The sequence below is a fragment of the Gobius niger genome (genome assembly GCF_951799975.1).
Source record: "Gobius niger genome assembly, chromosome: 1".
Lineage (NCBI taxonomy): Eukaryota > Metazoa > Chordata > Actinopteri > Gobiiformes > Gobiidae > Gobius > Gobius niger.
The window spans coordinates 13,597,874-13,622,107 of NC_136852.1; the positions used below are offsets into that span (position 1 = coordinate 13,597,874).

The following is a 24,234-nucleotide window of genomic DNA, read 5'->3' on the forward strand; positions in this document are numbered from 1 at the left end:
AGAAATCCCGTTTGAAGTTTACTAGAAGTCATATGGAGGACACAGCTCCATGTGGAAGAAGGAGCTTTGGTCAGATGAGACAAAAATTGAACTTTTTGCCCCAAATGCAAAACGTTATGTATGGAGCAAACCTGACACTGCTCATCGTCCTGAGTGCACCATCCCCAGTGTCAAATATGGTGGGGGGAGCATCATGCTGTGGGGCTGCTTTTCCTCAGTGGGGACTGGGGAGATTGTAAGAATAGTTGGGAACATTGATGGAGCCAAATACAGATACATTTTGGAGGAAAACCTGCTGGAGTCAGCAAGAGAACTGAGGCTGGGGCGGAGATTCACCTTCCAGCAGGACAATGACCCTAAACACAAAGATAAATCTGCAATGGAATGGTTCAATAAAAACATATTAATGTGTTAGAATGGCCCTGTCAAAGTCCTGACCTAAATCCTATTGAAAATCTGTGGAATAATCTGAAAACTGCTGTTCACAAACGCTCTCCTTCTAATGTGACAGAGCTTGAGTTGTTTTGTAAAGAGGAATGGGCTAAAATGTCAGTCTCTACATGTGCTAACCTTGTAGAGTCAAACCCCAAAAGACTTGTGCTGTTATTACAGCAAAAGGTGGTTCCACAAAGTATTCATTCATGCTGTATGAATACTTATGCAAGCCCTACTTTTCACTTTTCTATTTTTTGAAAAATAACAGAATCATGTATCATTTTACTTTCACTTCACAGTTGTCTGTTACTTGTGTGTGAACGTTCAGTAAAAAAATCAAAATAAAATCTTTATGTTTAGGGTTGTAAACATGACAAAATGTGCAAAAGTTCAAGGTGTATGAATACTTTCGAGAGGCACTGTATGTAGGCTTACACTGTATATGCTCCCTAAGTATTACTCAAGATGTCAAAGGAACAGTGTGATAAAGCTAGTCCAAAAAGTAGCCTATAGTTACTCCAGAAAGTTACCCATGTACATGTACTGTGCTTGAGTAAATGTAACTGGTACAGTCTCTGCAATTCACTTGGCAAAATTGAAAAAGTGAGACTGTATTGGTGGGACAGACAGGGGGCGGAGACCTAAAGGCTATATGCAGGATACCCAAAATTGACAAATGAAATGGAAAATTTGTAATAATAACTGGGAGCTTGCCCAAACATCCGGCAGAGCAAGCTACGACCTGACCCTGCTTGCTGCTGGGAACAGACGGACGGGGTTTACGCGCACACACACACACACACGGCGCTGACGGGGGTTTCGTCTTGCAGCGGTGACGCACGGTGACGGTGAGCTCACTACTCCAGCTCACTCACTAGTGTTTGGGTTTTTTTTTAACAGAAGAAAGACTACGGAGCGGGAACCTCCGTTACCGGCATTGCGGTTTTGTTCACTTCCCAAACTTTCTCCAGCATTTTTTTTTCTCCTTTCCTCAACGGATCATGTACAGCCTGGACCAGTGATTTCGACCACTTTAATTCACCAAACCGGTAAGTAACACAGCTTTTTCCACTGGGCAGAGAAAATGTTGGGGCAAACGGTCGCTGAAGCCGATAGTTTGGTGGATTGTTAGGCAGTGTCTGCTCCTGTGTGGTTTGTCTCGCCGCAAAGCCTTCGTAACCACTTTTACGCACGGCGGTGGACTGTTTTATGACTTTATTTGACCGCACCGTGCCTGATAGCAGTGTTGTTTGGATAAATAGTTGACGAGACCGGCTGTTTGTTTTGTATAAAGTGTAGACTGGTCATCCACGTGAGAAATGTACAGGAGATAAGATTGATAAAGGCGCGAACATAACAATTAAAGAACCTACTACAGTTGTCATGAGGATGTTGTACTAGTATTACTGTTTAATGACAGAGTGAACAGCGGGGATTATCTCTTTAGTCACTGTCATGCCTTTCTCATCTGATTTCTCCCGGACAGTTCTCTGTACTAGAGGTGGGTAAGAGCCAAATATTCACTCGCGTTCCATAGAAATAATTAAATTCAAGAAGTAAGAAATAATGGGTTGTGTAAAAATGTAAAAAAGAAAAAAGAAAGTAGCCTACTTTATGATGAACTTTTGAGTTTGAGCTTGAGTTTCATTATAGTTTTGATGCAATAGGACAAAACATAAAATGACAAAAAACATTAAGTCGAAATAATAATAAGTTTACGCACTTGTCATTGAGTTCTGCCCACCTCTGATTGGATACAAGTGAATCTATAAACATTGACTGTTGCCATTCAAGTTATGGGGCTATGTACATTATAGCATCTCCATGAACAATAATATAAAGTAGACCTATACTGAGTACATTACACTGGTTTGCTGTTATAATGTTAGCTGTAACTGTTGATGGTATATAACCTATAGCTTTGGCAAATGTTGATCCCAATGCACTGTGGGCCCCTGGGTGTGTCACTATGTTTAAAATTAGGCTCATTAGAAACCTCCACTTTCTTGTCTGCTCTAACTGGCTCCTTATACGTGCTCGACTATGGTCTCAGAAGTATTCACTGCCTCTTTAATCATCCCTCCAATTTACTGTGTCCATATATCGAGCCAAAGTGGTTAGGAGGGACTTCCAGACTTGGCAGAGTGCCAGAGCATTGCCATCCCATAGCCGGCATGGGGCTTGTGTGCCAAGGAAATTCCACTTTCTGGACCGCAGATCCCGGTCAGGGCTGGCTCAGAGCTCTGCACACGCACTGTGGTGGAGAGTCGTGCAATTACAAGGGGCCCGCACATCAAATTCATGCCGTGCTGTATTCCTATTTACACTAACATATAGTTGCATGTCTAAATATACGCTGCACAGTTGCTGAAAGGCATGTTACAAGCATTCTTCTATTTTATATTTAGCTGAGATTCATACTTGGTCTATAGCATGATGAGCACCTGCTTTAGATGCAGCCCCATAACGTCTATGCTCTGTGTCATCAGGCATCTTTCCATGCTCCAAAACCATGCGGAAGCTTCGTAATAGGGACTGGAGTTAATGTTTCACCTGTTGCCAGGACCAGGTCATCACTGCTCCGTGTCTTGACTGGAGCTCGAGTGACCACAGCAGACTGGGAACGTCACACAAACGCTTCAGTTTGGAAATGCTCAGATACAGTTGACAATGTGGCCCTTATCAAACTTACTTGATATTGATTAATGCTTTTACTATAACAAATTTGAAGACACTAGCTGGCATATTCTGGACATCACAAGCAGGTGTCATTGCAAAGAGACGACTCGTATTGCTGCCTAAGACCAAAACAAGGGTAAAATTGAACTAAATTAGGAAAATCAAGATTAAGATGAACTGATTGTGCATTTTTAGTTTGCAGTCAGAGCTCAGATTATCATATGTTGTTGTCTGTTCTTCTGATGTGGATATCACCTATACTGAGATGAGAAAACTAAATGATATATTGTGCTATGTGATGTCTAGTGTTTTAGTCTTACTATTCCGAATTTACCCACATTGATTAGTCTTCTATAGTCTACTACTAATTTGTTCCTAACAGCAAACTATTGGTCAATACTGGAGTTTACACAATTGTGCTCATTCTCATAAAAGTGGAGGAAAACAGTCACTTCCTGGAAGTCTCGGCTCTTTGTATGTGGAGACTGTAAATCCACCATATCCATCAAACACAATGGATTTAGGGAACTTGGTAGGTTTTACTTGACTTACTCCATTTTGTTTTCTACATTGGGCTGGTTTATGCTTTCCAGAAAAGAAAGGAGATGAAGCACTTTGTCTCTTGTCCGCTCTCCCCCAGTTTTCACCTATGTTGGGAGGGCCTGAGACCAGTTGCTGGAGTTGGCAGAGCACATCACCACAGCAGCTCTGTCAGGCTCCATCTCTTTGTGACGAGGCACAATCCACTGTTTAGTTTAGCCTCTGTGTTTGAAGAGGACCTTCATAACCCTGAGGTCAGCAGTGATACAGACATTTCAAAACGGCTGAGTAATGATTTTGACTAAACCGGGCCTGCATTCACATCAGCGACCCGGCTTTACAGCATGCGGAGTACAATATTGTTGCGTAGTTTTTGGTTTAGTACATTTTATTAGATTAAGTGATGCTTTTAAATTATGTTCTCTGGGACAGTAGGAGTTTGCAGAGTAGTACCACCTCATATATTTAACCTTCCAAGCAGCACCAGGCCAAGACTAAGATCAAATCAGGACTTAACTAGATGAAGTGTTTTCTTTTCTAGACTCTCTTTTGATCCAGGTAAGTCCTGATCTGATTTGGAACAAATTATGTCTAAACTGTGTCTGGACCAGGAGAAAACAAAAAACATTTTACCTTAATGCATTACTAAAGCAGTAAAAAGAAAGTATATGTGGAGAGAAAGAAGCATTTCAATAGTGAATAATCCACCACCACCTCTCCCATCCTGATTGGACCTGAGAGACACTCCTAGTTTGCAAAATAATGAGCGGGAGAAAGACATTTCAAATGTAAGCTATCAAGCTCCTATGCTCCTCCCCCTTCCCTCCTGATTGTTCCTGACAGGTCGTTTCAGAGGAAAGCTTGTCGCATTAGTCAAAGTGATGGCACAGAGGAATCTGATTAGTTACTGAGATCTGCAAAAGGAGGGGCATTAGAGAAAATAAAATTATTTAACCTCTTACACTCAGAGCACATTTTCTCCAGCTTTACCCAAATCTAAAAGCTTCTCAACTGGAGCGCTATAGGCCACTGTAGCTCCTCGTTTGAAAGACAAGACCAACAAAACTGACCTAAACTGATCTTTCTTCTTGCATTGTTGCAGTGTTACCAAGGCAAAAAAGTGCCTTGGAACTTTTTTGACAAAATAATCAATACTATTTTGTCACTGTTTTGTTGTATTTTCGTCACATATTTGTCGTTTTTTGGTCACTTTTTTGTCCCGTTTTCATCACATTTTTTTCATTGCATTTTTGCCACTTTTTCTTTAGTTTTTAAACACTATTTTGTTGCTGCTTTGTTGTATTTTCATTACATTTTTGTAATTTTTTGTCACTGTTTTGCCATTTTTTTCATTGCGTTTTGCCACATTTTTCTTTTGTCTTTTCTACTACTATTTTGTCATTGTTTTGTTGTATTTTCGTCAAATTTTTTGGTTGCGTTTTTCATCCTCAATTTCGTCTCCTTTTTATCGCTGTTTTGTTGTATTTTCGTCACATTTTTTTGTTCTGTTTTTGTCACATTCTTGTCATTTTTTCGGCACTTTTTAAATGTTTTTTTGTTGCGTTTTCATCCTAATTTTTGTCTCCTTTTTGTCGTTGTTTTGACATTTTTTTCAAGAAGCTTTTAGATTTGGGTAAAGCCAAACTGGAGAAAATGTGCTCGGTTCAGGTGGGGGTTAAGAGTATAATATTACTTGGGTGCCATCAAAATTGCTTGAAACCCAATTCACACCAGTGATACGCGCACCACAGTTTGAGAACCACTGGCCTATGTCTATAATGGAAAAGCCGGATAACCTTTGCAGTATTAACTGATTGTTGGTCACTTCAGTGTCATTGTATCAACATGGAGCTGTGCAGTAAAGTAACAGTGTAGTGACCAGAGGCTCGGTCACTCAGGTCAGCGGATATTTGAACAACCACGTAAGCAGGACAGACACAGGAGAGGCCCGGCAGGTCATAGTGTCCAGTTCGAATGGAAACCTTGACAGCGACATCACAGCGGAGCCAGGGCAGAGGGACACATCCGCAGACATGTGCACACTGTCCATAATGAGACAGTGTTGGATGAGCTGGCGTACATCGGCCTCCCCGTTCGCCAGTAATGGGCACCTCCTTTCGCTCAAACAGAGGGTATGGTTTTCCTCATCACGTCGGCGAACATGAACGTACATATTATCTGCGAGTCCAGCCATTGTCTTCTCCATGATGGCCGGTAATTAGCTTAAACCTTTGTCTTGCCTGCTCAGTCCTTTTTCATTGTATTCCATCATAGTCAAGGTAATGGTCATGTGCTGGACAAAATGCTCCTCTTTCTTGAGACACATGAGACGAGCAACAGTAGAGCTGCATGTTTTGAGGAAAAAAGGGATATTCCAACAGTGTATCACATTAAAGGGACTATGCTGAGTTTAAAAATGTTAATATTGTGTATATTCCTCCCCTTACATGTTCCAGCAATGTCCTAGTGTGTAGAATGAGCCCAGACCTATTCACCACAACTGCCTCTAAAATCCTGCACTGTCACTCAAAAAGTTGCTAATTTGGGTCCGAATTATCATCATGCACGAGCTTAACATAGAGACTGCAGTTACGTGTAAGACCAGAGGTGGCAGTAGTGAGTATGAAAATGACCAACCTGCATCTCTAACCGCATAATCCCCACCTGAACCGAGCACATTTTCTCTAATTTGGCTTTGCACAAAACCAAAAAGCTTCTTTAAAAGAACATCAAAATAGCAACAAAAACGAGATGTAAACGAGGATGAAAACGCATCAAAAAAGCATAAAAAACGAGACAGAAAAGCTACAAAAAATATGACGAAAAAGTGATGAAAACGCAACAAATAAATGAAGCATAAAAGCGGCAAAAACGCAACAAAACAGGTGACAAATAAAGCCACGAAAATGTGACAAAAAGCACCAAAAATACAATAAAAAAGTGAAGACATTGCAAGGAAAAATCTTAGATGAGTTTTGTTGGTCTTAGCTTTCAAATGAGGTGTTACACTATAGGCTGTCAGCTCCAGTCAAGAATCTTTAACATTTGGGTAAAGCTGAACTGGAGAAAATGTGCTAAGGCGGGGGTAAAGAGGTTAAAACAAAGTGTTTTTTAACCATTTGGGAGACAAACCGGTCCAAACCTGATCTAAATCAGTCATAAACGGGTCTAAACCAGTCTAAAAGTTAGAAGCATAAACCAGTCTAAACCTGATCAAAACCAGTCTAAACTCTACCAAATAGTTGAGCAAACTGTTAAAGGGTTAAATAGCAGAAGCAGTTTGATTTTTCATCAGATTTTGTCTCTGAATTTATCTCTAAGTTAGTGCTAAAATAAGGCTAAAATTTAACCAAAGGGTGTGTTTTCCCCAAAAAGTAGATCTCAGTCAGTTACGTATATTGTGGCTTCTTGCAATCATCTAATCATGCACTAATGATAATGATCCACTGCTTGACGATCATTTAAAGTGTGTTGCTATGTCATTGAACTGCAAGTGCTAGTTAATTAAATTCTTTCAAACGTAAAAACATGTCCTCCTTTGATTTCAGGCATATTTTTGTTTCTCTCAAAGTGGTGTGTCACACAAAATGGTAGATTAAGGAGATGTTTTTTAGGGACAAAAACAGCGTGTTTCTCAATCCTTTTGGAGTCTGCTAATCCTTGAGTCTCTACTTGTCATCTTGTTTTACAGAGTTGTAGTTACACAGTTGCTCAGGAATGTGAAGATTTCGGTGTGATAATGCTTATATATTAGAAGGATAAGTTAGGTATGTGCCACGGAATAAGTGACGGAAATTAGTCAGCGTTCTATTGAAGTAAATATAATAATGACCTTTTAATAATAATACTGTAGGTAATAAGTATGACAATAATCTGCTGCTCTGTGCTACATTACAGGAGTATTATATAGTATGGGAAAACTGAAAAAATAATGTTAAACTATGAGTTAGTTTGACCATAAACCTGTTAATACTCCTGGTGCTGCATTCTGACGGATGCACCATTGTTCTCCTCAAACCTAATGCACTTAGAAATGACAAGATGATCTCATTGCCATCAACTCTTTAAAGTCAGGAGATTTTGGTCTCTCATTTAACTGTCTTATTGGGCCTTCCAAGGCAGTATTGCTCTTATGGAACGAAAATCAAGGCTGGGTGTGCCCTTTAGTCAGGCAGTCAGCTTAAACAAAATATCGGTATAAACTGGAGCTTAAAGGCTGATTGTCTTTGTTTTGAAAAGAGCAAATATCACCTCTACTCTATCTCAAGGTTGCCCACATGCAGTCCTCATACTAATGAAAGCTGAATCACCAGAGAAATTAAACTCCAAAACCAACGTTTTAGTGAGAGCCAGAATTAAGGTTTCAAACGTAAATGAAGGTGAGGTTAAATGGTTAAAGGGATATTTTAGGATTTTTTGACATGGGGCCTCATTTCCTAGTTATCCAGAGTGTTGCTGATTCATGCAGTCCTTATATTTGAAGAGTTTAGTGGTGCTAGGCTAGTTCTAGGCTAGCACATGTCTATGGTAACTAGTAGCCTGCATTAAAAACCTTTTCAAAATCATGGGTCAGTCCTCCAAACGTTGCCATAACTGATTTGCAGAAAGCTCCTTTGTGAAGTGTAGTAATGCCGGCCGCAGGTAAACAAACTACTGCAGATCCGGTAACCTAGCAGATCACTCCGTCGCTGCGTGGCTTACAACCAGGAAGCTGATGCTGCACAAATATAAGATTTTTTTAAATGCAAAGTGGTGATATTTCAAAAATGATTCAGTCAACACAGACATTTATATCGGTACTCTGGTGTTATAAGTGATTTTCCTCAGGTGCACAGTGCTTGGGTCAGCCTGTTTTTAATGCAGGCTACTAGTTACCATAGACATGCACTAGCCTAGCACTAGCATAGCCTAGCACCACTAAACTCTTCAAAAGGACTGCATGAATGAAATATATATATTTATATATATATCTCCAGAAATCAACAACACTCTGGATAACTAGGAAACAATACAAGGCCTTATGTCAAAAATCCTGAAATATCCCTTTAAAACTTCTGTTGGTACCACTGGTATCGAAAGCAGGATTTGTTTTGATTCCTGTTGGTCCAGGGACAGCATTAAGCTCAAATAAATGAAACAAATGTAAAGGAAATAGTCTCTTGTGGAAGGGATTCACATTATTGTTCTGTTTTATGGTTCTATATGACAAACATTTGAGTAAAGGTGTCAGAAAAATTTTACCAAATATCGTTTAAGTACTAGTATCTGAAAAATACCCAACCCTAGCCCTACCCAACTTCATTGCTAAACATTAAGTCATTCAATCATTTCATCAGTATACATTTCCAGCTGTTTGTTTGTTTGTTAGGCTGCTGTAGACTCATCCGCAGTTGTATAAGCAATGACGTCACAACGACACATACTGAAAACGACAACTCAAACTTCGATGCCATGGGAACTGTTCAAACGCAGCTCTCTCTCTCTCTCTCCCTTTGTTTTTCACAATCAGCTTTGTCAGCATGACTAGAGATTTTTGCCATAAAGCGGCGCTAAAATAAAGTGTGGGATTGTCCGTGGAAGCGTCAGATTCCTGTTGTGTATCATGCCTCATTGTCCGGCCTGCTCCTGACCCCGCGCACCTTTGATCTGAGCGCCGTCCACTCACCTCCAGCTCAAAGCACCGCACCTCTGCTCATTCAAGTCTTCCTCTTTTGTGGTGGTTTCCTTCCTTTGCACATTCATCCCTCTTGGATTCCTCAGCGTGACATCAGGGAGCCAGAAAAAGGCCCACAACCCAAAAAACCGCCGCGCTACAGAATAATGCGCCTGTTTTTGTCATGCCCTGGCCATAACTTCTTTATTATTGCTAATTTTAGCCTCACTGAACAAAAACAGGCGGCGTCACTCGTCATCTGATGTTGTCACGGCTTGTTATTGGCATGTGTCAGGCATGGACGCTAGCTTTTAGGTAATTACTGTTTTACACAAGTTAGCAAAAGTCAACACTGTGATATCCCTTTAATTGTCCCTAATTTGTCTTCTATTTTGTAATTTCCACTTGTACAAGAAATGACAAAGATACGGCTTTATTTACGCACTGCTCATGACAGATTGTGAAAATTACTGTTTACTCCTTATTTCTCTACCATTGGTGATTTGTCATGAAAAAATAGGGATTCAGAGCCTTTTACTTAACCTGGCAAGTATCTTTTACCCATAAATCAGAGAAAATTGCTTTTATTTGTTCTACTATATAACCTATAGCACTGATCATTGGTGTCCTTTGACTGGTCTCAAGCAGATCTCGAGTTCCTTCTTTTCCTTTTTGAAAAGCAGTTTGCTCCCACTTTGGTCATAAGGGATGACCCAGATGAGAAGTATTAGACCTAAGGTAAATGAAGCTTAAGGGAATTGATTTGTATTCCATCAATATGCAATATAAATGATCCGTTTGATTTCCAGGGAGCTGATGGCCCCTGTTATGGCTGTTGAGAATTCATTTGGCTCTTGATGACCACTGGCCTATAAAGTTATAATTATATACCAAGAGAGAAAAGAGAAGCATAACAACAGCTAATACAGCTAACTCACTGTCGCATCTCTTGGGTGTGAAGACTAAATGACAGTAGATATTTTTTATTTCAAAATAAAATGAGATTTAACATTTAGAGCAGCAGTGAGGAGGACACAATCTCCATCTCAGGGATGTCCAAACTCTTTTTCATCGAGGGTTGGATATGGAAGTGTATTTCCCCACAGCTTTATTTAGTCTTAGTCGGAACCTTTGTGCCAGCTCTGTCTCACAAATGTTACAATTTGAGGTTTTAATTGTGTTGAATTATTAACCTCTGACCATTAGGCAATAACAAATTTGAAGTTCGATATATTGAGGCAGGAAAGTATCGCGATAAACGATAATATTGATTCTAACGATACTCGATACTGTCAACTCTCAGGCATAAAAATGACAGTAAACCTTTGTTCTAAAAGTGCATACTCAAATCCTAAAATACCACACAAGCTGCAATAAACATGAAATACAATGAAACTCAATTTGCTTCAGTTAGATTTCAAAGAAAAAATTGGGAGAAAATGCTAATTAATGTACAGACGATAAATATCGAGCCCAAAAATATATCGTTTATCTGTTTTTTTATTGAACGATAAATAAATAAATAGTAATTATCGTGACAGCCCTACTTATCATCCAGTTCGGCACTACCCAAATCTAGAAGCTTCTCCTGACTTACAGCCTATAGGTCAGTAGCTCATTTGAAAACTAAGACCTACAAAACTGACCTAAACTGATCTTTTTCCTTGTGTTGTTGCCCTGTTGTCCTCACTTTTTTCTCATTCTTTTTTATCTAATTTTTTTTCCTTTTCTCGTTGCTCTTTTTATGACCACTTTTTCTGTTGAGTCCTTGCTCCTTTTTTGCTGCACTTTCATCGCTTATTTGTCACTTTTTTGTGGCATTCTTGTCACATTTTGTTACTTTTTTGTTGCTCTTTTGTCACTTGCTCTTTAGTGGCTTTTTGTCCGTTTTTTATTGTACTTTCATCGCGTTTTTGTTGATTTTTTGTTTCTTTTCTTTGCTCTTTTGTGGCTTTTTTGGTCACTTTTTGATCCCCGTTTTCTTCTAATTTTGTCGGTATTTTCAAGAAGCTTTTAGATTTGGGTAAAGCCAATCTGGAGATAATGCGCTCAGTTCAGGTGGGGGTTAAGGGGGTTAAACTTGCAGTAAAAAGTACTATCTCTGGTGATGTGTGCCAATTCAACAAGAATCCTGAGAGCCACCTGGTCTGAGGGCCACATTTGACCCCGGGGTCACACTTTAAGCACCCCTCCTCTAAGTAGATAGCTATCCAAAAGAAGAAAAGAGGATCTTACACAGTATTTTTGGTTTACAGATTGGGACATGATTATTATTTGAGCTCCAAAAAACAAATGTAGGCCTTTTGAGAGAATGCTTCTATCTATCTTATTTGTACTTTGGCACTTCTAAAAGGTGTTCTCAGTTAGAAGCTTGAATGCAAAGCTTTTTGGCTTGAAATTAAACAATATTGACTTGAACAAAGTACATCACTCTTTCATCGAAGGCCAATCTAAGAAGCCTATCCTTGTCTTTTCATTAAGCTTGAAAATGCCCGTCGTTATGGACATTGGCAAATCCCAAGCCCTAAAGCCATTACATTTTTATCTTTTAGCTTGTTCATATAAGCCGTCGTTGTGTGTTCGGCTGGATTTCCTGTAGCGGCATTTGGCAACACTGCCTGGGCCGTAGCTGAGAAGAAGTGCTGATTTGGCCCAATGACTGTTTGCCGGTGTTTTGGATTGTGGTCAAAGGTGATCCTCTTCCACACAGGCCGAGGCACACACTATTTTTGTTGGTTCATTGCGAGTTTGAAGAGGCATGCCTTAGGAGCCACGGGGGGGGAGTGTCTGTGGTCCAAGTGGCGCTATAAGACAGGCAGGTGACATGAAGTGCAGCAGTTTTTGTACAAGTTATTGACTTTCATTTAGCTCCTGGTCTGGATAGACTATCTAGAGTTGCCACGGCGACCTGACTTTTCATTTGCAAACCTGGGGTATGTAGTTGCCTATCTTTGAGTTCATCCTTTTCTTTAGTTTTGGTGTCTTGTTTGCCTTTTCACGATTTCTCCTACCACACTTTTGTCTGTCTATTTAGTGCAAAAATAAAATGTCCGCCGTTACCTTTGGGATTGGCTTGTCGATGAGAGAACGTGGTTGTTTTTTCAGATTTTTCAGATTATTCAACTTCCTAATTAAGATACATTGTAATATATAGATTCATCATTAAAAATCCTACATTTATTGGATGAAATCTTGACTTGTTATAAGATTATTCAGTCTGGTTGAAATGGATAACAGCTTTTTCATTCATCCTCTCATATCCTCAAACAGAATCTGATTCATGCAAAATGCTATTTACGCCTCTCAAAGCTGCTCCTTACCTGCTTGACACACGGGATACTACTGGTGACTCAAACCGAGTTGGCGTTTTGGTCGTGTTTTGCAAAAGTATGTGCTTGTGGAGCCTTGTACATGTGACTGAGTGGGGACATGTACTGTGCATCAACTAGTTACATATTTCAATTGTTAGCCATAGTAATAATGAAGCCACTTCTTTATGTGCAGATCATATGAACATAGAAGAATACATTGAAGATGACGAGGAACCACCTCTGCCGCTGTACTCTTGTCCTTCTCACGGTAAAGATGTGTTTTGTGTCCTTGAAACCACATACTGCCTCAAATAAGCTATTTTCATATAATTGTGTTGGGTTGAGTTGAGTGTTAGACTTGGCTTTCTTTCTAAATCTTGCATGGAACTTTTTCTGAACTCTCTGTTGTACATGCAGGTGTTTGGCTGTGGTGGGACTGCAGCGGTGCAGTGTCTGTGGGGGGAAGGTTGCGTCTGTGCCCAGTGCCCTCCCGGCCAGCAGCCAACGAAGGTAAGACACTTATGGATCGGAAAACGCATTAACGTGATGAAACAGTACACTCTAAGTACTACGTAATGTAATCAATTGGTTCCCTGATACAAAGAGAAAGAATTCAATTTAAGCTCTCACAGGCCGCCGATCGCCATGTTTGTGTGGGATTCAGTTTTAGGAAATAGATACTGGAAATACAGATACTAGAAACACTTCTGAATCTTCATGACATTAAAACATCAAAACGTGCTGCTTACTGTTCAGTCATGTCAGCTTTATAAAATGTTGGAGTCTTGTTTTCCTTAGGCGTGTGCTGAGGTCCAGTCTCCATCAGAAGAGGTGAGCTGCCGGTCGTGCCCAGCCGGGACCTTCTCAGACGCGCTCGACTCTGAACTCTGCCGTCCACACCTTTCCTGTGAGCTGATCGGTCGAGGTGTGGCGAGTGCCGGCACCGTGACCTCTGATGCTGTGTGCGGGGACTGTCTGCAAGGGTATGTCAAAGGCCTAATTATTTAAGACTGTATAAGGCGTATTTTAGGACGAGGTACAGTTTAATGCCTCTTTTACATCTGTTATATCTTATGGAAGTCGCCGTCCTTGATATGAATAGTAATGTTTGCTTATGGGCTGTAATATCTGTTAGAGATGCACCGATCCAGCTTTTTTGCTTCCGATACCGGTACTGGGGCTTGAGTATCTGCCAATATCCAATATTAATAACAGATACCAAGAGACTTTCTTAAGTGTCTTTCTCTAAGTGAAAACAGTGTCACTCTTTTCTCCATTTTAATATGATACTTTAATGTAATGTTTTCTTCAGAAATATCAATTAACAGACTAATAGAAAATATTTAACAAGGGTCACTGGACTTTTTGTTTTCTTGGCTATATGACATGCTGTTTGGTTGCATTAATATAAACAAATCAAATAAAGTGATCTGATCATTACAACTTATGCATAACTAATATGTCAGATCAGTTATTCGGCCACTTCAGCGGTGGCTATTTTATTTTATTAGGCTTCTTTAGGTATTTCTATCTTAGTTTCTGACCCAGCCTTGATTATTTGACATTAGCATTAGCATTGCTGCCGCTAACTTTAGCATTCTGTTGCTAAAAAATACATTTGCGGATGTTAAAACATATTCACTTAGATTTAGTTGGTGAAAGTTCTTAAAGCGGTGAGAACCATCAGTTCAGTATCGGGTACTTGTAGCCGATACCCAATATCGTAGTTTTTCCAGTATGGGCGCCGGTGGATCCCTATATAGGTGTGTACCTACCTATGTTCCACGGGTCCTATGTTCCCTGAGTGCATTTTTTTTTTTGTAGGTGAGTTGGTACATCAACCAATCACAAGTCATGAGAGTGTATTGTCATACATCAATCAGCTTAACCCTGACCCTGCCCTAGCCACAAACCTTAAGGATAGGTGGTGCTGGTGGTGCTGGTGGTGCTGGTGGTAATGGTGCCTAGTCTTAATACATCGATGTCCCCCCACATAACCTTATTATCAAATATTTGACCTTCTAATTACCACTAGACATAGATTAAGATTCAATCAGGACTAAACCGGGTTTTAAAATCATCTACAATAGATTTCAACTTAATTATGTCTAAACTGAGGAGCCTAGCCAGAATACTGCCGGTCTAACTGTCAGATGACTATGTGACAGTGACTAACTATGTAATTGTAAATGTGGTAATTCGTGTTTAGTCTAAACAACATGCTCAATGATCACTGTTTCAGTTACAAACAGTGGGCTACAGTCACTTGTTAGTTTGTAAATACGAGCTAGCATTATCTTGGGTGTGATAGCTACTCTTTATGTATTTATTGGTTTATTGCTCATGTTGCTACTACCCCCTTTATAGTATGTTAATTGCTGTCATAGATATTCATTTACATATTTCTTTACAGGTTCTACTCAGTAGAGCCCTCCAACCAAAGTCCCTGTGTCGAAAGTAAGTACAGAATGAAATTTGCTCAAATGTGGCTTTGAGTTATGTTATTTTGATCACTTTTTTCCCCTGGACACAGATCCCATGCATGTGCGGCCGGTGCGCACTGTTGCTAAAGGCACGTCGCCCGGAGGCATCGGAGGCCCAGTGAACGGCACGCTCGTACGCAGCGCCGAGGAGAAGACCGCGGAGTATGCCGTGTTTGCTTTGGTGCCCATTTTCTGTGTCATGGGCCTTCTGGGCATCCTTATCTGCAACATCCTGAAGAAGAAGGGCTATAACTGCACGGCTGACAAGGAGGGAGGTGACGCCGAGATGGCCTCCCCACAGAAGGATGGTAAGGCGAAGTCCAACGCAATGTTACAGCAGGGTCGATGTCGGCACCCCTTATTTCAATTCAAAGTAATATTTTGGCTGACTGAAGCTAGACTAATATTACATTAAAAGTAGCTAATGACCGATATATGACTAAAATCCAGATACTTTTGTCTACAAATGCAAACTAAATGAAAAAAGAGCTTAAAAAAAGCTTCATACCAGACGACCTTTGATTCAGTCCTGTCTTATTTAGTCCTGCTATAGCCCTATTTCAAGTCCTGGTTTAGATCTTTGTTCATTCGCGGTAAGACTTAACTTATTCACAAAGCTGAATTGTTTAGTATTTTCATAGGGATCCAAAAGGTTGCAAGTTCCCGCCCCAAACCACAAAATTTCAATGCCAAAGCAAAAGTCTATGTGAATGTGCGTAAATTATACAAGAGGTCAACCGATATTTGGGGTTTTACAATATTCCCTTTTCGGGCCGATCTAGGGCCGACAAAAGCTGATATCTCCGGGACTGAAAGTGATAAAGACTTTGCATTGGAAAGAGCAAAGTCAAGGCTTTAAAACGAGTCTTCCCACAACTCCAAATAAGCCTCAGGGGAACAGAGAAACATTGCGATGAAAATTGGGTAGCTTCACTAAACCTCAGTCAATATATCAGTCAATGAACTACAACTAGCAAAAAACTATCGTGTTACAAATGAAGGCATCATTACCGTACAGCAGGGATCCCCATCTGACCACTGTGACGGCGCAGCATTGCACCCAAGCGATTGATCATCTTTGCTGTTTTGATCTTTGACCTCGCTGTGGGTGGACGCAGACATTGTTTTTGTAAATGTCCCATTCGAAAAGCGGTAAAATAGCTTTCCCATCCATCCACTTCAGTCCAGCGTCGTCAAACTAAATCGAGCTTCTGACCACAAAAAAGCTGAGTAAAGCGTTTTTTTTCTACAAACAGATTCACACAGACGATTGAAGCAAAATTAAGACCTGGCAACATTTCTCTCTTTTTTTATTTTTATTCGTCGATAAAGCATACAAAGGCAATAACTGCTTTCCCACACTTTTTTTGTAAGGTGTCATTGTAATCCTAATTTCTCTCTTTCCTCTATATAGGCCACCCCTGTTGTATTCACAGTAAAAGAGGTACACTTTTTTCTACTCCCAGACAATGTCCCTGTGTCCCTCTCTGGTGTCGGGTTAGCTCCATGGAGTAGTTTTTAGCATGTCATAGTGAAGAGTTGTGATCCCCCTAGAGCCCTGTGGACATTATAGCGACTTAGCACATAATGAGACAAATGTGACGCTCTTTTATGTAAGCGAAAAGCCAAGTGGGTGCAGGTTACATAAGGGGGTTGCAGTAATAATACCAGTCGCATCATATGAAACTTGATAGAGGTCACTTTTTCAAGGTCTCGAACAAACTCGAACAAAAGGGGTGAGGAACTAAATGTTCACACTGTGAAACCCTGAGAGGAATCACCCGATTTGTGTCATACCAAATGAATTAGCCTTTTGTCGGATGCTTGTAGTAACTCTTGTAGGCGTGATGTCTGTGCCTGATTAGAGAACATTCAGGAGTGGGTAGACTAGTAACCAAAATCTTTATTAATAATTTTACTCAAGTATAAGTCAGATCTAGGGACCCATGTGACATAAAACATTTAAATAAGTACTTGGTGAAAACACTTCTAACAGAGTAGTTGAGGCTAGTGTTCATGTAAAATAGGACAGGCTGAACATATTGTGAAAATTCACCTCTTACCCCCCACCTGAAACCAAGCACATTTTCTCCAGTTCAGCATTACCCAAATCTAAAAGCTTCTTGCATCAAAATAGCGATAAAAGCAAGAAGAAAATGCATCAAAAAGTGTAAAAAACCCCGTCAAAAAAGCAATGATAAGTGACACCAAAAAAAAGACACAAAAATGACTAAAAAGCCATGAAAAGTGCAACAAAAAAGTGGCAGAACTTGACCAAAAAAAAAGCCACAAAAATGTAACAAAAAAGAAATGAATAAGCCACGACAACATGGTAACAACACAAGGAAAAACATCAGTTTCGATCAGTTTTGCAGGTCTTAGCTTTGAAATGAGGCGTCACATTGGCTTATAGGCTGTAAACTCCAGTCGAGAAGCTTTTAGATCTGGGTAAAGCCAAACTGAAGAAAATTTGCTTAAGAGGTTACGAGGTTAAGATATTTCTCAACAATAAGACTGATGCAAGGTTTGAGAGATGTATATGTCAACATGAAGCGTTTGTCACTTACATACTTGGATTGGAAAGAGTAACCAAAAAGTTACTTCAACATCATATTAATCAAGAAGAAGTAAAAGTACTTGAGTAAATCTACACATGTCTGACTCGTTTAGCTCATTTACATGCTGTATTTAAATGTGTTCGGCCTCAGAAAGGTGTCACCAACAATATTTGAAACAATCACTATTAATAGAAAGGACTATTTACATCAGTATCCCGGACAGACTGCGTCCATGACTTTTGCTGTTGTGTGGTGCAAACTGGTTTAAAGGCTAAGCTGGCTTTTCCCTTCACCCACCTGATGCTCCAGGCTCAGAGGACAGCTGTGACAGACAGGCTGTGTAACAGAGCGGACGCTTCTGACTTGTACACTACACGTCATGTCACCTGCTGCATGTGGCATCTGTCAGGATTCACTTATTGTCGCCCTTCCGACTTTCAACTCAGCTTCAGTATTCTACGCAAATCCCTACTTTTGTGTCTGTTCCTCCTCACAATTTCAATTTCCCAAGCCGTGCGAAAACAACTTGGCTCTTAAATTAAGTTAAGGATGTCGGTTTTTGTCTGCCGTGAACCGCACGACGACACAGTACCCACGGAAACTCCCAGAAACAAGCCCCATCCCCCACATGGGACTCTCGGTCTCTCCCCTCTCCAGACAAGCCATTCCAAGTCTATCTGAGCCTATCTCTGCTCTCAATGTCTGAACATGAGACAGCGCATCCAGCTCTCCTTTCCCAGTTCAATAATTCACTGAAGACTTTAGCTCAGGGTTTTGGTCTCCTCTTTCACATCTTTGATTCCACTGAGCCTGAATTAGGGATGGCGTTCTGGTCACTTCTTGACAGCGTTTTCATTGTATTGAAAGATTTACACAGACACACATAATGGTCTCTATTTCTCATGTTAGAAGAGGCTAACTCCCACCAGAAAGGGTCAGAATGCAGACTTTTCTCTGCTGTTCAAAGGGATAAATTTGACTGCAGTTTTGACCCTTGAAGTATAAAAGTTTGAGCTCCTTTTGGCTTAGATGCTTAAAATACAGAAGCTCTGAATGAATAATACTGTGAATGTGCCCAGTTGTTTGTATACTTATCTGGGGAGTATAATTACAAGAATACTATAGATAACTCCTCTCTTTTCATTGGCCTTGTTGGGGCATCTTACTGCAGGCCCGACTTCATTGAGCTAAGAGCACATACCTGACTCCAGCACTTTTCTGTCCATCTCCAGTCATGAGGAACACCCATGGGGAAGCATTAGAGCGAGGCCAGGCTTACCTCGGCAGAGCTCACTTTGCGAAGACCAGGCTGACTGTGCAGAGCTGCAGACAGGGCTAAGGATAGTAACAGGAGTGCGGGAAGAAAAAAAAAAAAAAAAAACATGTTGAAATGCAGAGTTTATAACAAACGCAAGTCCCCTTTTTGGCAGGAAAGTGACTTGCTTAAAGAAATACATAGACCTAATGACCTATGTATATTAGCTTTGTACATTCCTGTTGCTTTAACTTTAAATGTGGGTGAAAGGCCCAATAAATCAGTGCTCTCATGACCCATTCCATTTGTGGACCTACTCATAATTGACCACACTTCAGAAAAATAGCTAAAATACATGCTCTTATCCATGTCACTACCAGTATGATGCGATCCATTGTTCTGGCCTAACAATAGCCTAACACCTCTTATGCAAGACAGACATGCAGCCTGCACATCCACATGATTATAATTTGTTTATAGCATCTCTAATCTAGTTATTCAATGATAAAGCAAGAAACCACTCTGCAACACTTTGTAACTCTCTGATGCCATGTGCGCTGGCTTTATTCTTCTCATTTTTCTCGTTGGTGGTCGTAATGGAGGCCTATCTATTCTCTGCTGTGTAGAGTCATCCACATCCATCCTTATCAGTGCCATCGTGTACCGGGACACAATATCCAAGGCGCCGCATGCGCTGCTGTGAACTGTGCCACTGTGGAAAGTTGAACAATGTGTGTCCCTCGCCATTCACTGTGGCGTTATCTTTGTCTGCCCTTCGAACGCTGTAATGAAGACTATGACCCTGGTACCAATGAGAATTTAAATTGATTTTCCGTGAAGACTCTAATGATATGTGTATCAAAAGGATCCCCATTTGCGCATTCAAGCTTTTGCTATTCTTTCCAGTCCATCAATTAATTAAAATAGGAAAGTGTTAATTTGCCCCATACAAAAACAAAGTCGGTTCTCCCTAGAGGCAATTGTCGAAGCCAGTGTTTCTCAAACTGTGATATGTGTACCCTTTTTTCTGTTTGACCCAGTTTAGCTCTGGTTCATACACTGTTTAGTACTGGATAAGGCAATTTTAGCTCCGTTTTAGCCTTGTTTCGTCATTCATAATGTAAACATGGTGGCCAAATGGTAAATGGTCTCAGCTTATATAGAGCTTTTCTGCCTTCATTATGTGTAAAGCGCTTTACAGCAAGGAACCAGCCACCCATTCACACTCTCATTCACACACCAGTGTACGCGGACACTGGAGGCAAAGGGTGAAGTGTCTTGCCCAAGAACAGTGTGCATCTTTAGGAGCTGGGATTCGAACCCCTGACCAAGTTTGAATCCAAGTGCCCACTCCCAGTCACACCAATGTGAAATAATGCATTAAAGTCTTACAAAGAGCTGAACCTCTGACAGTCTAGCCGAACAATAAAGAAAGTGCTGTCAATGTTAGTTTGGATATAGTGGTTCTCAAACTGTCATAAAACCAAAACAAAATGTACCGAAAGTGTATTTTAACCTACATCTATATTAGCAATCTCGATATCTCACAATGGAGAAATTCACTTGCTACATCAGCTAAAGAACACACAGGAAATGTGCAATGTGTTAAGTTGCAACAAAGTCTTGTGTTGAAAGTTTGAAAACCACCAAAGTAAGTTTATTAAATGCATTACTGTGTAGGCTCTGAAAAACTACTCCATTCCAGACTGTCAATAAATTCCATATGTTTGCTGTTTTAGGAAACGCCTGCCCCTATATCTCCGACGATGTCTTGAACGAAGATACCATCAGTGTCCTGGTCCGGCTCATCACAGAAAAGAAGGGTAAGTGTGTGCGGACCCAGCCCATGAGCTCGTGGTCGGTGTGTCATGGCTTCTCCTGTGGCTTCAGAGGGAACAGGAGAGCCGCAGTCGCCTCTCACACGTCACAGACAAACTACTGCGTGTTTCCATGACCACAATACAAGCAGTTTAATCCAAGCCACCTTTGACCAAACAAAACATACCCAAAGCAGTTTTAAAGATGAACCTTTAAATGTGTTTTCCCCCTTATTTCTGTAGAGAATGCGGCTGCGCTGGAGGAGCTGCTGCTTGAGTATGAGAGCAAACAGATGAGCAAAGCATCTTCCATCAAGTATGAACACACACATCTTTTTGCACATTTAAAAACTAGCTCATGCTTTTATACAAGAAATGCCAAATATTCAGATTTAATTGCTACATTTACGGATGTTGTGAGAAGGGACTGACCCCAGCTGTGGTTTTCTTGGATTGGTTCAGCAAAGCCACATATTAAATCTCTATGAAAGTATAAATTATAATTTGCAAACGCCTCCGAGCTGTGACTCATTGCCACATCTTTGCTCTCGCTGCTGTCAGTGTCGTCTGCTCAATCACAAGGACGGATCATCCTGTGTGTCACTGCCCTCAACCCTTGTCACACAGTTTGTTGTCACACAGTTTACAGGACCGCGCGGGTTTGAGGCTGCAATTTGGGTTGTAAATTGCGGCCATTTAATAATCTTGTAGCATATACTTGAGTGGGAAGGGTTTTCTTTCCACCCAATAGAAATAAACATACACTACCGCTCAAAGGTTTGGGGTCACCCAGGCCAGTTCTACAGCTTCTCTAATCAGCACAGTTTTCAGCAGTGCTAGCATAATTACACAAGGGGTTTTCTAATCTTCAATAGCCTTCTAACATGATTAGCAAACACAATGTAACCATTAGAACAACTATGTAGGTATTCCATTAAAAATCACCCATTTCCAGCTAGAAGAGGCCTTCACAATATGAACAATGTCTAGACTTAAATGTATGTTATCCTCATTGAAAAAAAAAAACATTGTTTTTCTTTAAAAAAAAATAAGGGCATTTTAAGTGACACCAAACTTTTCAGCAGTAGTGTATGTGTTTTATAGTTTCATTAGGTCATCAATTAAAAAAAAAAAAATATATATATATATATATATATTGAAAGCTGATAATCCGGGCACTGATGTCCCACACATAATTGATATCAGGGTTGCCAGGTCTGCAAAATTGGGGCTTTTTGAGTGCACTGCATAAAGTAATCTACGTATATACTGTAGATACGTAAGATTTTCTTGGAATAAGTATATTTGCACTTGATTTGAGTATGTAAGTAAAGAAAATCTGCCAGTGGATCAAGTATTTTTACATTTAAGTTAAAAAAAATCTCTTGAACACACTTAAACTTACTCTATTGTAGGTCAAATATTCTTAGTTTAAAGGGACTGGATGCAAGTTAGCCATTTTATACTCACTACTGCCACCTCAGGTCATACGTGTAGCTGCACCTTCTATATTAAGCTCGTGCATGACGGCACTTCAGACCCGAATTTACACCTTTTTGAGTGACAGTGCAGGCTTCTAGAGGCAGTTGTGGTGAATATGTCTGGGCTCATTCTACACCTTAGGACATTGTTGGAACATGTAGGGGGAGGAAAATACTTAATTTTAACATTTTTAAACTCTGTATAGTCCCTTTAAGTCTTTTTAACTTATCAACATATCATACAATAGCTGTTTTCCATGTAAAATATGTTCATTCTAGGCTGCAATCCTTGTTCTGAATGACAAATCCTAAAACGTAAAACCATAAGAGCTGCTCTTGTGTGTGAGAGAGAATGGGATGACGTGTGAGGGTCATCAGAGGAGTGCAGTTTTACTAAAAGCTTGTAAAATGCACTGAAAACTACAGCCACACTGTAAACCCGCAGATTTTGGCTGATGATAATTCACACATACACAACATTTGAAATGATATCATTGAACTGAATCCTCCCATAGGCCACAACAGTATTGTCCCGTATCAACTCTTCAGGGTCCACAGTGGGCCGCTGGAACATGTGTGCTGTGGGTTTGGAGAACATTCACTACCACCACGCTCTCCCATGGCATTTACATAAACATTCTGGAAAACCTTCAAATCCTATGTGTGTGTGTGTGTGTGTGTGTAGTGGGAGATTCTGCTCGGGGTCACTGGGGGTCACTATAGGTCAGCCAGCAGCTAGTATTACACAGACATGGACACAGCTGTATTCATGTCACTGCACAATAAAAACAATGGGGAGCAACAGAGCAAAAGAGCTTAGACCACTGTGGACAGAGCTCACTGTTGTCACTGCAGCTTTGACTGATTTAAAGTTCAATTCAATTACATGTGGACTGAAGTGCATCTATAGCTTTTTGCAAAAATGTTTGCCTAGACGCTGCAGGTGATTAGGGACAAAAATTCAGAAGGACAAAACTCAACTTTATGGGCTAATTTTGTCAACATATTAGATGCAAAATGTTTGGGGATTTGGGACATCTTTTGAATAAGGTATAGCTGCTAAATAACTTCAAAGTAGGTGTGGAGTCTGGTGATGTTGTACATAGAAACAGAGAGAGAGAGAGAGAAATGCATTTTGAGTAAACAGAAGAGAAAACTTCCCATATAAATCAATGGAGAATAATACGTAGCTTTGACACTTTTTTTGGTCAAAATACTTCCAACCTCATTGGGCACAACTGCATTTTTATTCCAGCCATATGCTAATTTTGTATCTTTTTCTCCTCTAGGCTGCCCATGCTTTCCCCCCTGTCCACAATCCGCTCCTTACCCCGGCTGTGCCCGCACCAGTCGCACCTCCACACCATCTCAGGCATATCCGGCCTGGCTTCCCGACATGGCAACCGCTGTACCCGCTGTGCCCAGAGAAAGTGGCCTCCCATCCTCATCCCCCCTCTGGAGGTGCTCAAAGACCCCCTGAAGCCCCCGCAGACCCTCAACCTGCCCTCCCTGGACGCCTCTGTGGACCAGCAGAAGAGCCCCCTGCTGGCCGGAGAGTGTGTCGACGCCCACCACGCACAAGCTGGCGTGCCAAATACAGTCCAGGACAAAACAGACGGGGCACAGGTGAAGGAAAGGAAGGAGGGAGAGGTGACAGTGGTGTCTGTGGGAAGGTGAGATATGAGGATTTTTACTCTGAGGAAAATTGTTTAATCTCACAGCGAATTAGAATCCAATCCATAAATCTGTTCATATTAAAATTTACAGAGCCCCGCGAATGACATTATCTCGTTCCCTCGAGACAAACATCTAAAACATCAGTTTCTTTTGTGTTGAATTTACAGATTTCAAGTTGCACAAATCCCTGAGCACAAGCCTGTCGTTCGGGAACCTAAAACCTCAACTCCGGAGAAGCGCAACTCCTTTTTTGGAATGACTCCATTCTCTTCATCAGTCATTAGAAGGTTCGACTATCAACTTTTTAAAATTTGTTTTTCTTGTTCTTTTACTACTTAAAGGAAC

General features: G+C 40.6%; 1 protein-coding gene across 2 annotated transcripts in view; it reads left to right on the plus strand.

Annotated features, from left to right (window-relative positions):
- The window catches only part of relt (RELT TNF receptor), a 28,571-nt gene that overhangs the window by 2,710 nt on the left and 1,627 nt on the right, over positions 1–24,234 (plus strand). The window contains exons 1-11 of one of the 2 annotated variants that reach the window (XM_079574609.1): positions 905–1,001; positions 1,040–1,484; positions 12,812–12,886; positions 13,036–13,128; positions 13,417–13,601; positions 15,032–15,075; positions 15,152–15,409; positions 20,654–20,737; positions 20,975–21,047; positions 23,502–23,885; positions 24,057–24,176. In XM_079574609.1, coding sequence (XP_079430735.1) covers positions 12,842–12,886; positions 13,036–13,128; positions 13,417–13,601; positions 15,032–15,075; positions 15,152–15,409; positions 20,654–20,737; positions 20,975–21,047; positions 23,502–23,885; positions 24,057–24,176 — 1,286 coding nt within the window. In that variant the 5' untranslated portion in view covers positions 905–1,001; positions 1,040–1,484; positions 12,812–12,841. Of the gene's footprint in view, positions 1–904; positions 1,002–1,039; positions 1,485–12,811; positions 12,887–13,035; positions 13,129–13,416; positions 13,602–15,031; positions 15,076–15,151; positions 15,410–20,653; positions 20,738–20,974; positions 21,048–23,501; positions 23,886–24,056; positions 24,177–24,234 lie in introns of those variants that run through there. The other variant, XM_079574610.1, reaches the window with a different exon arrangement.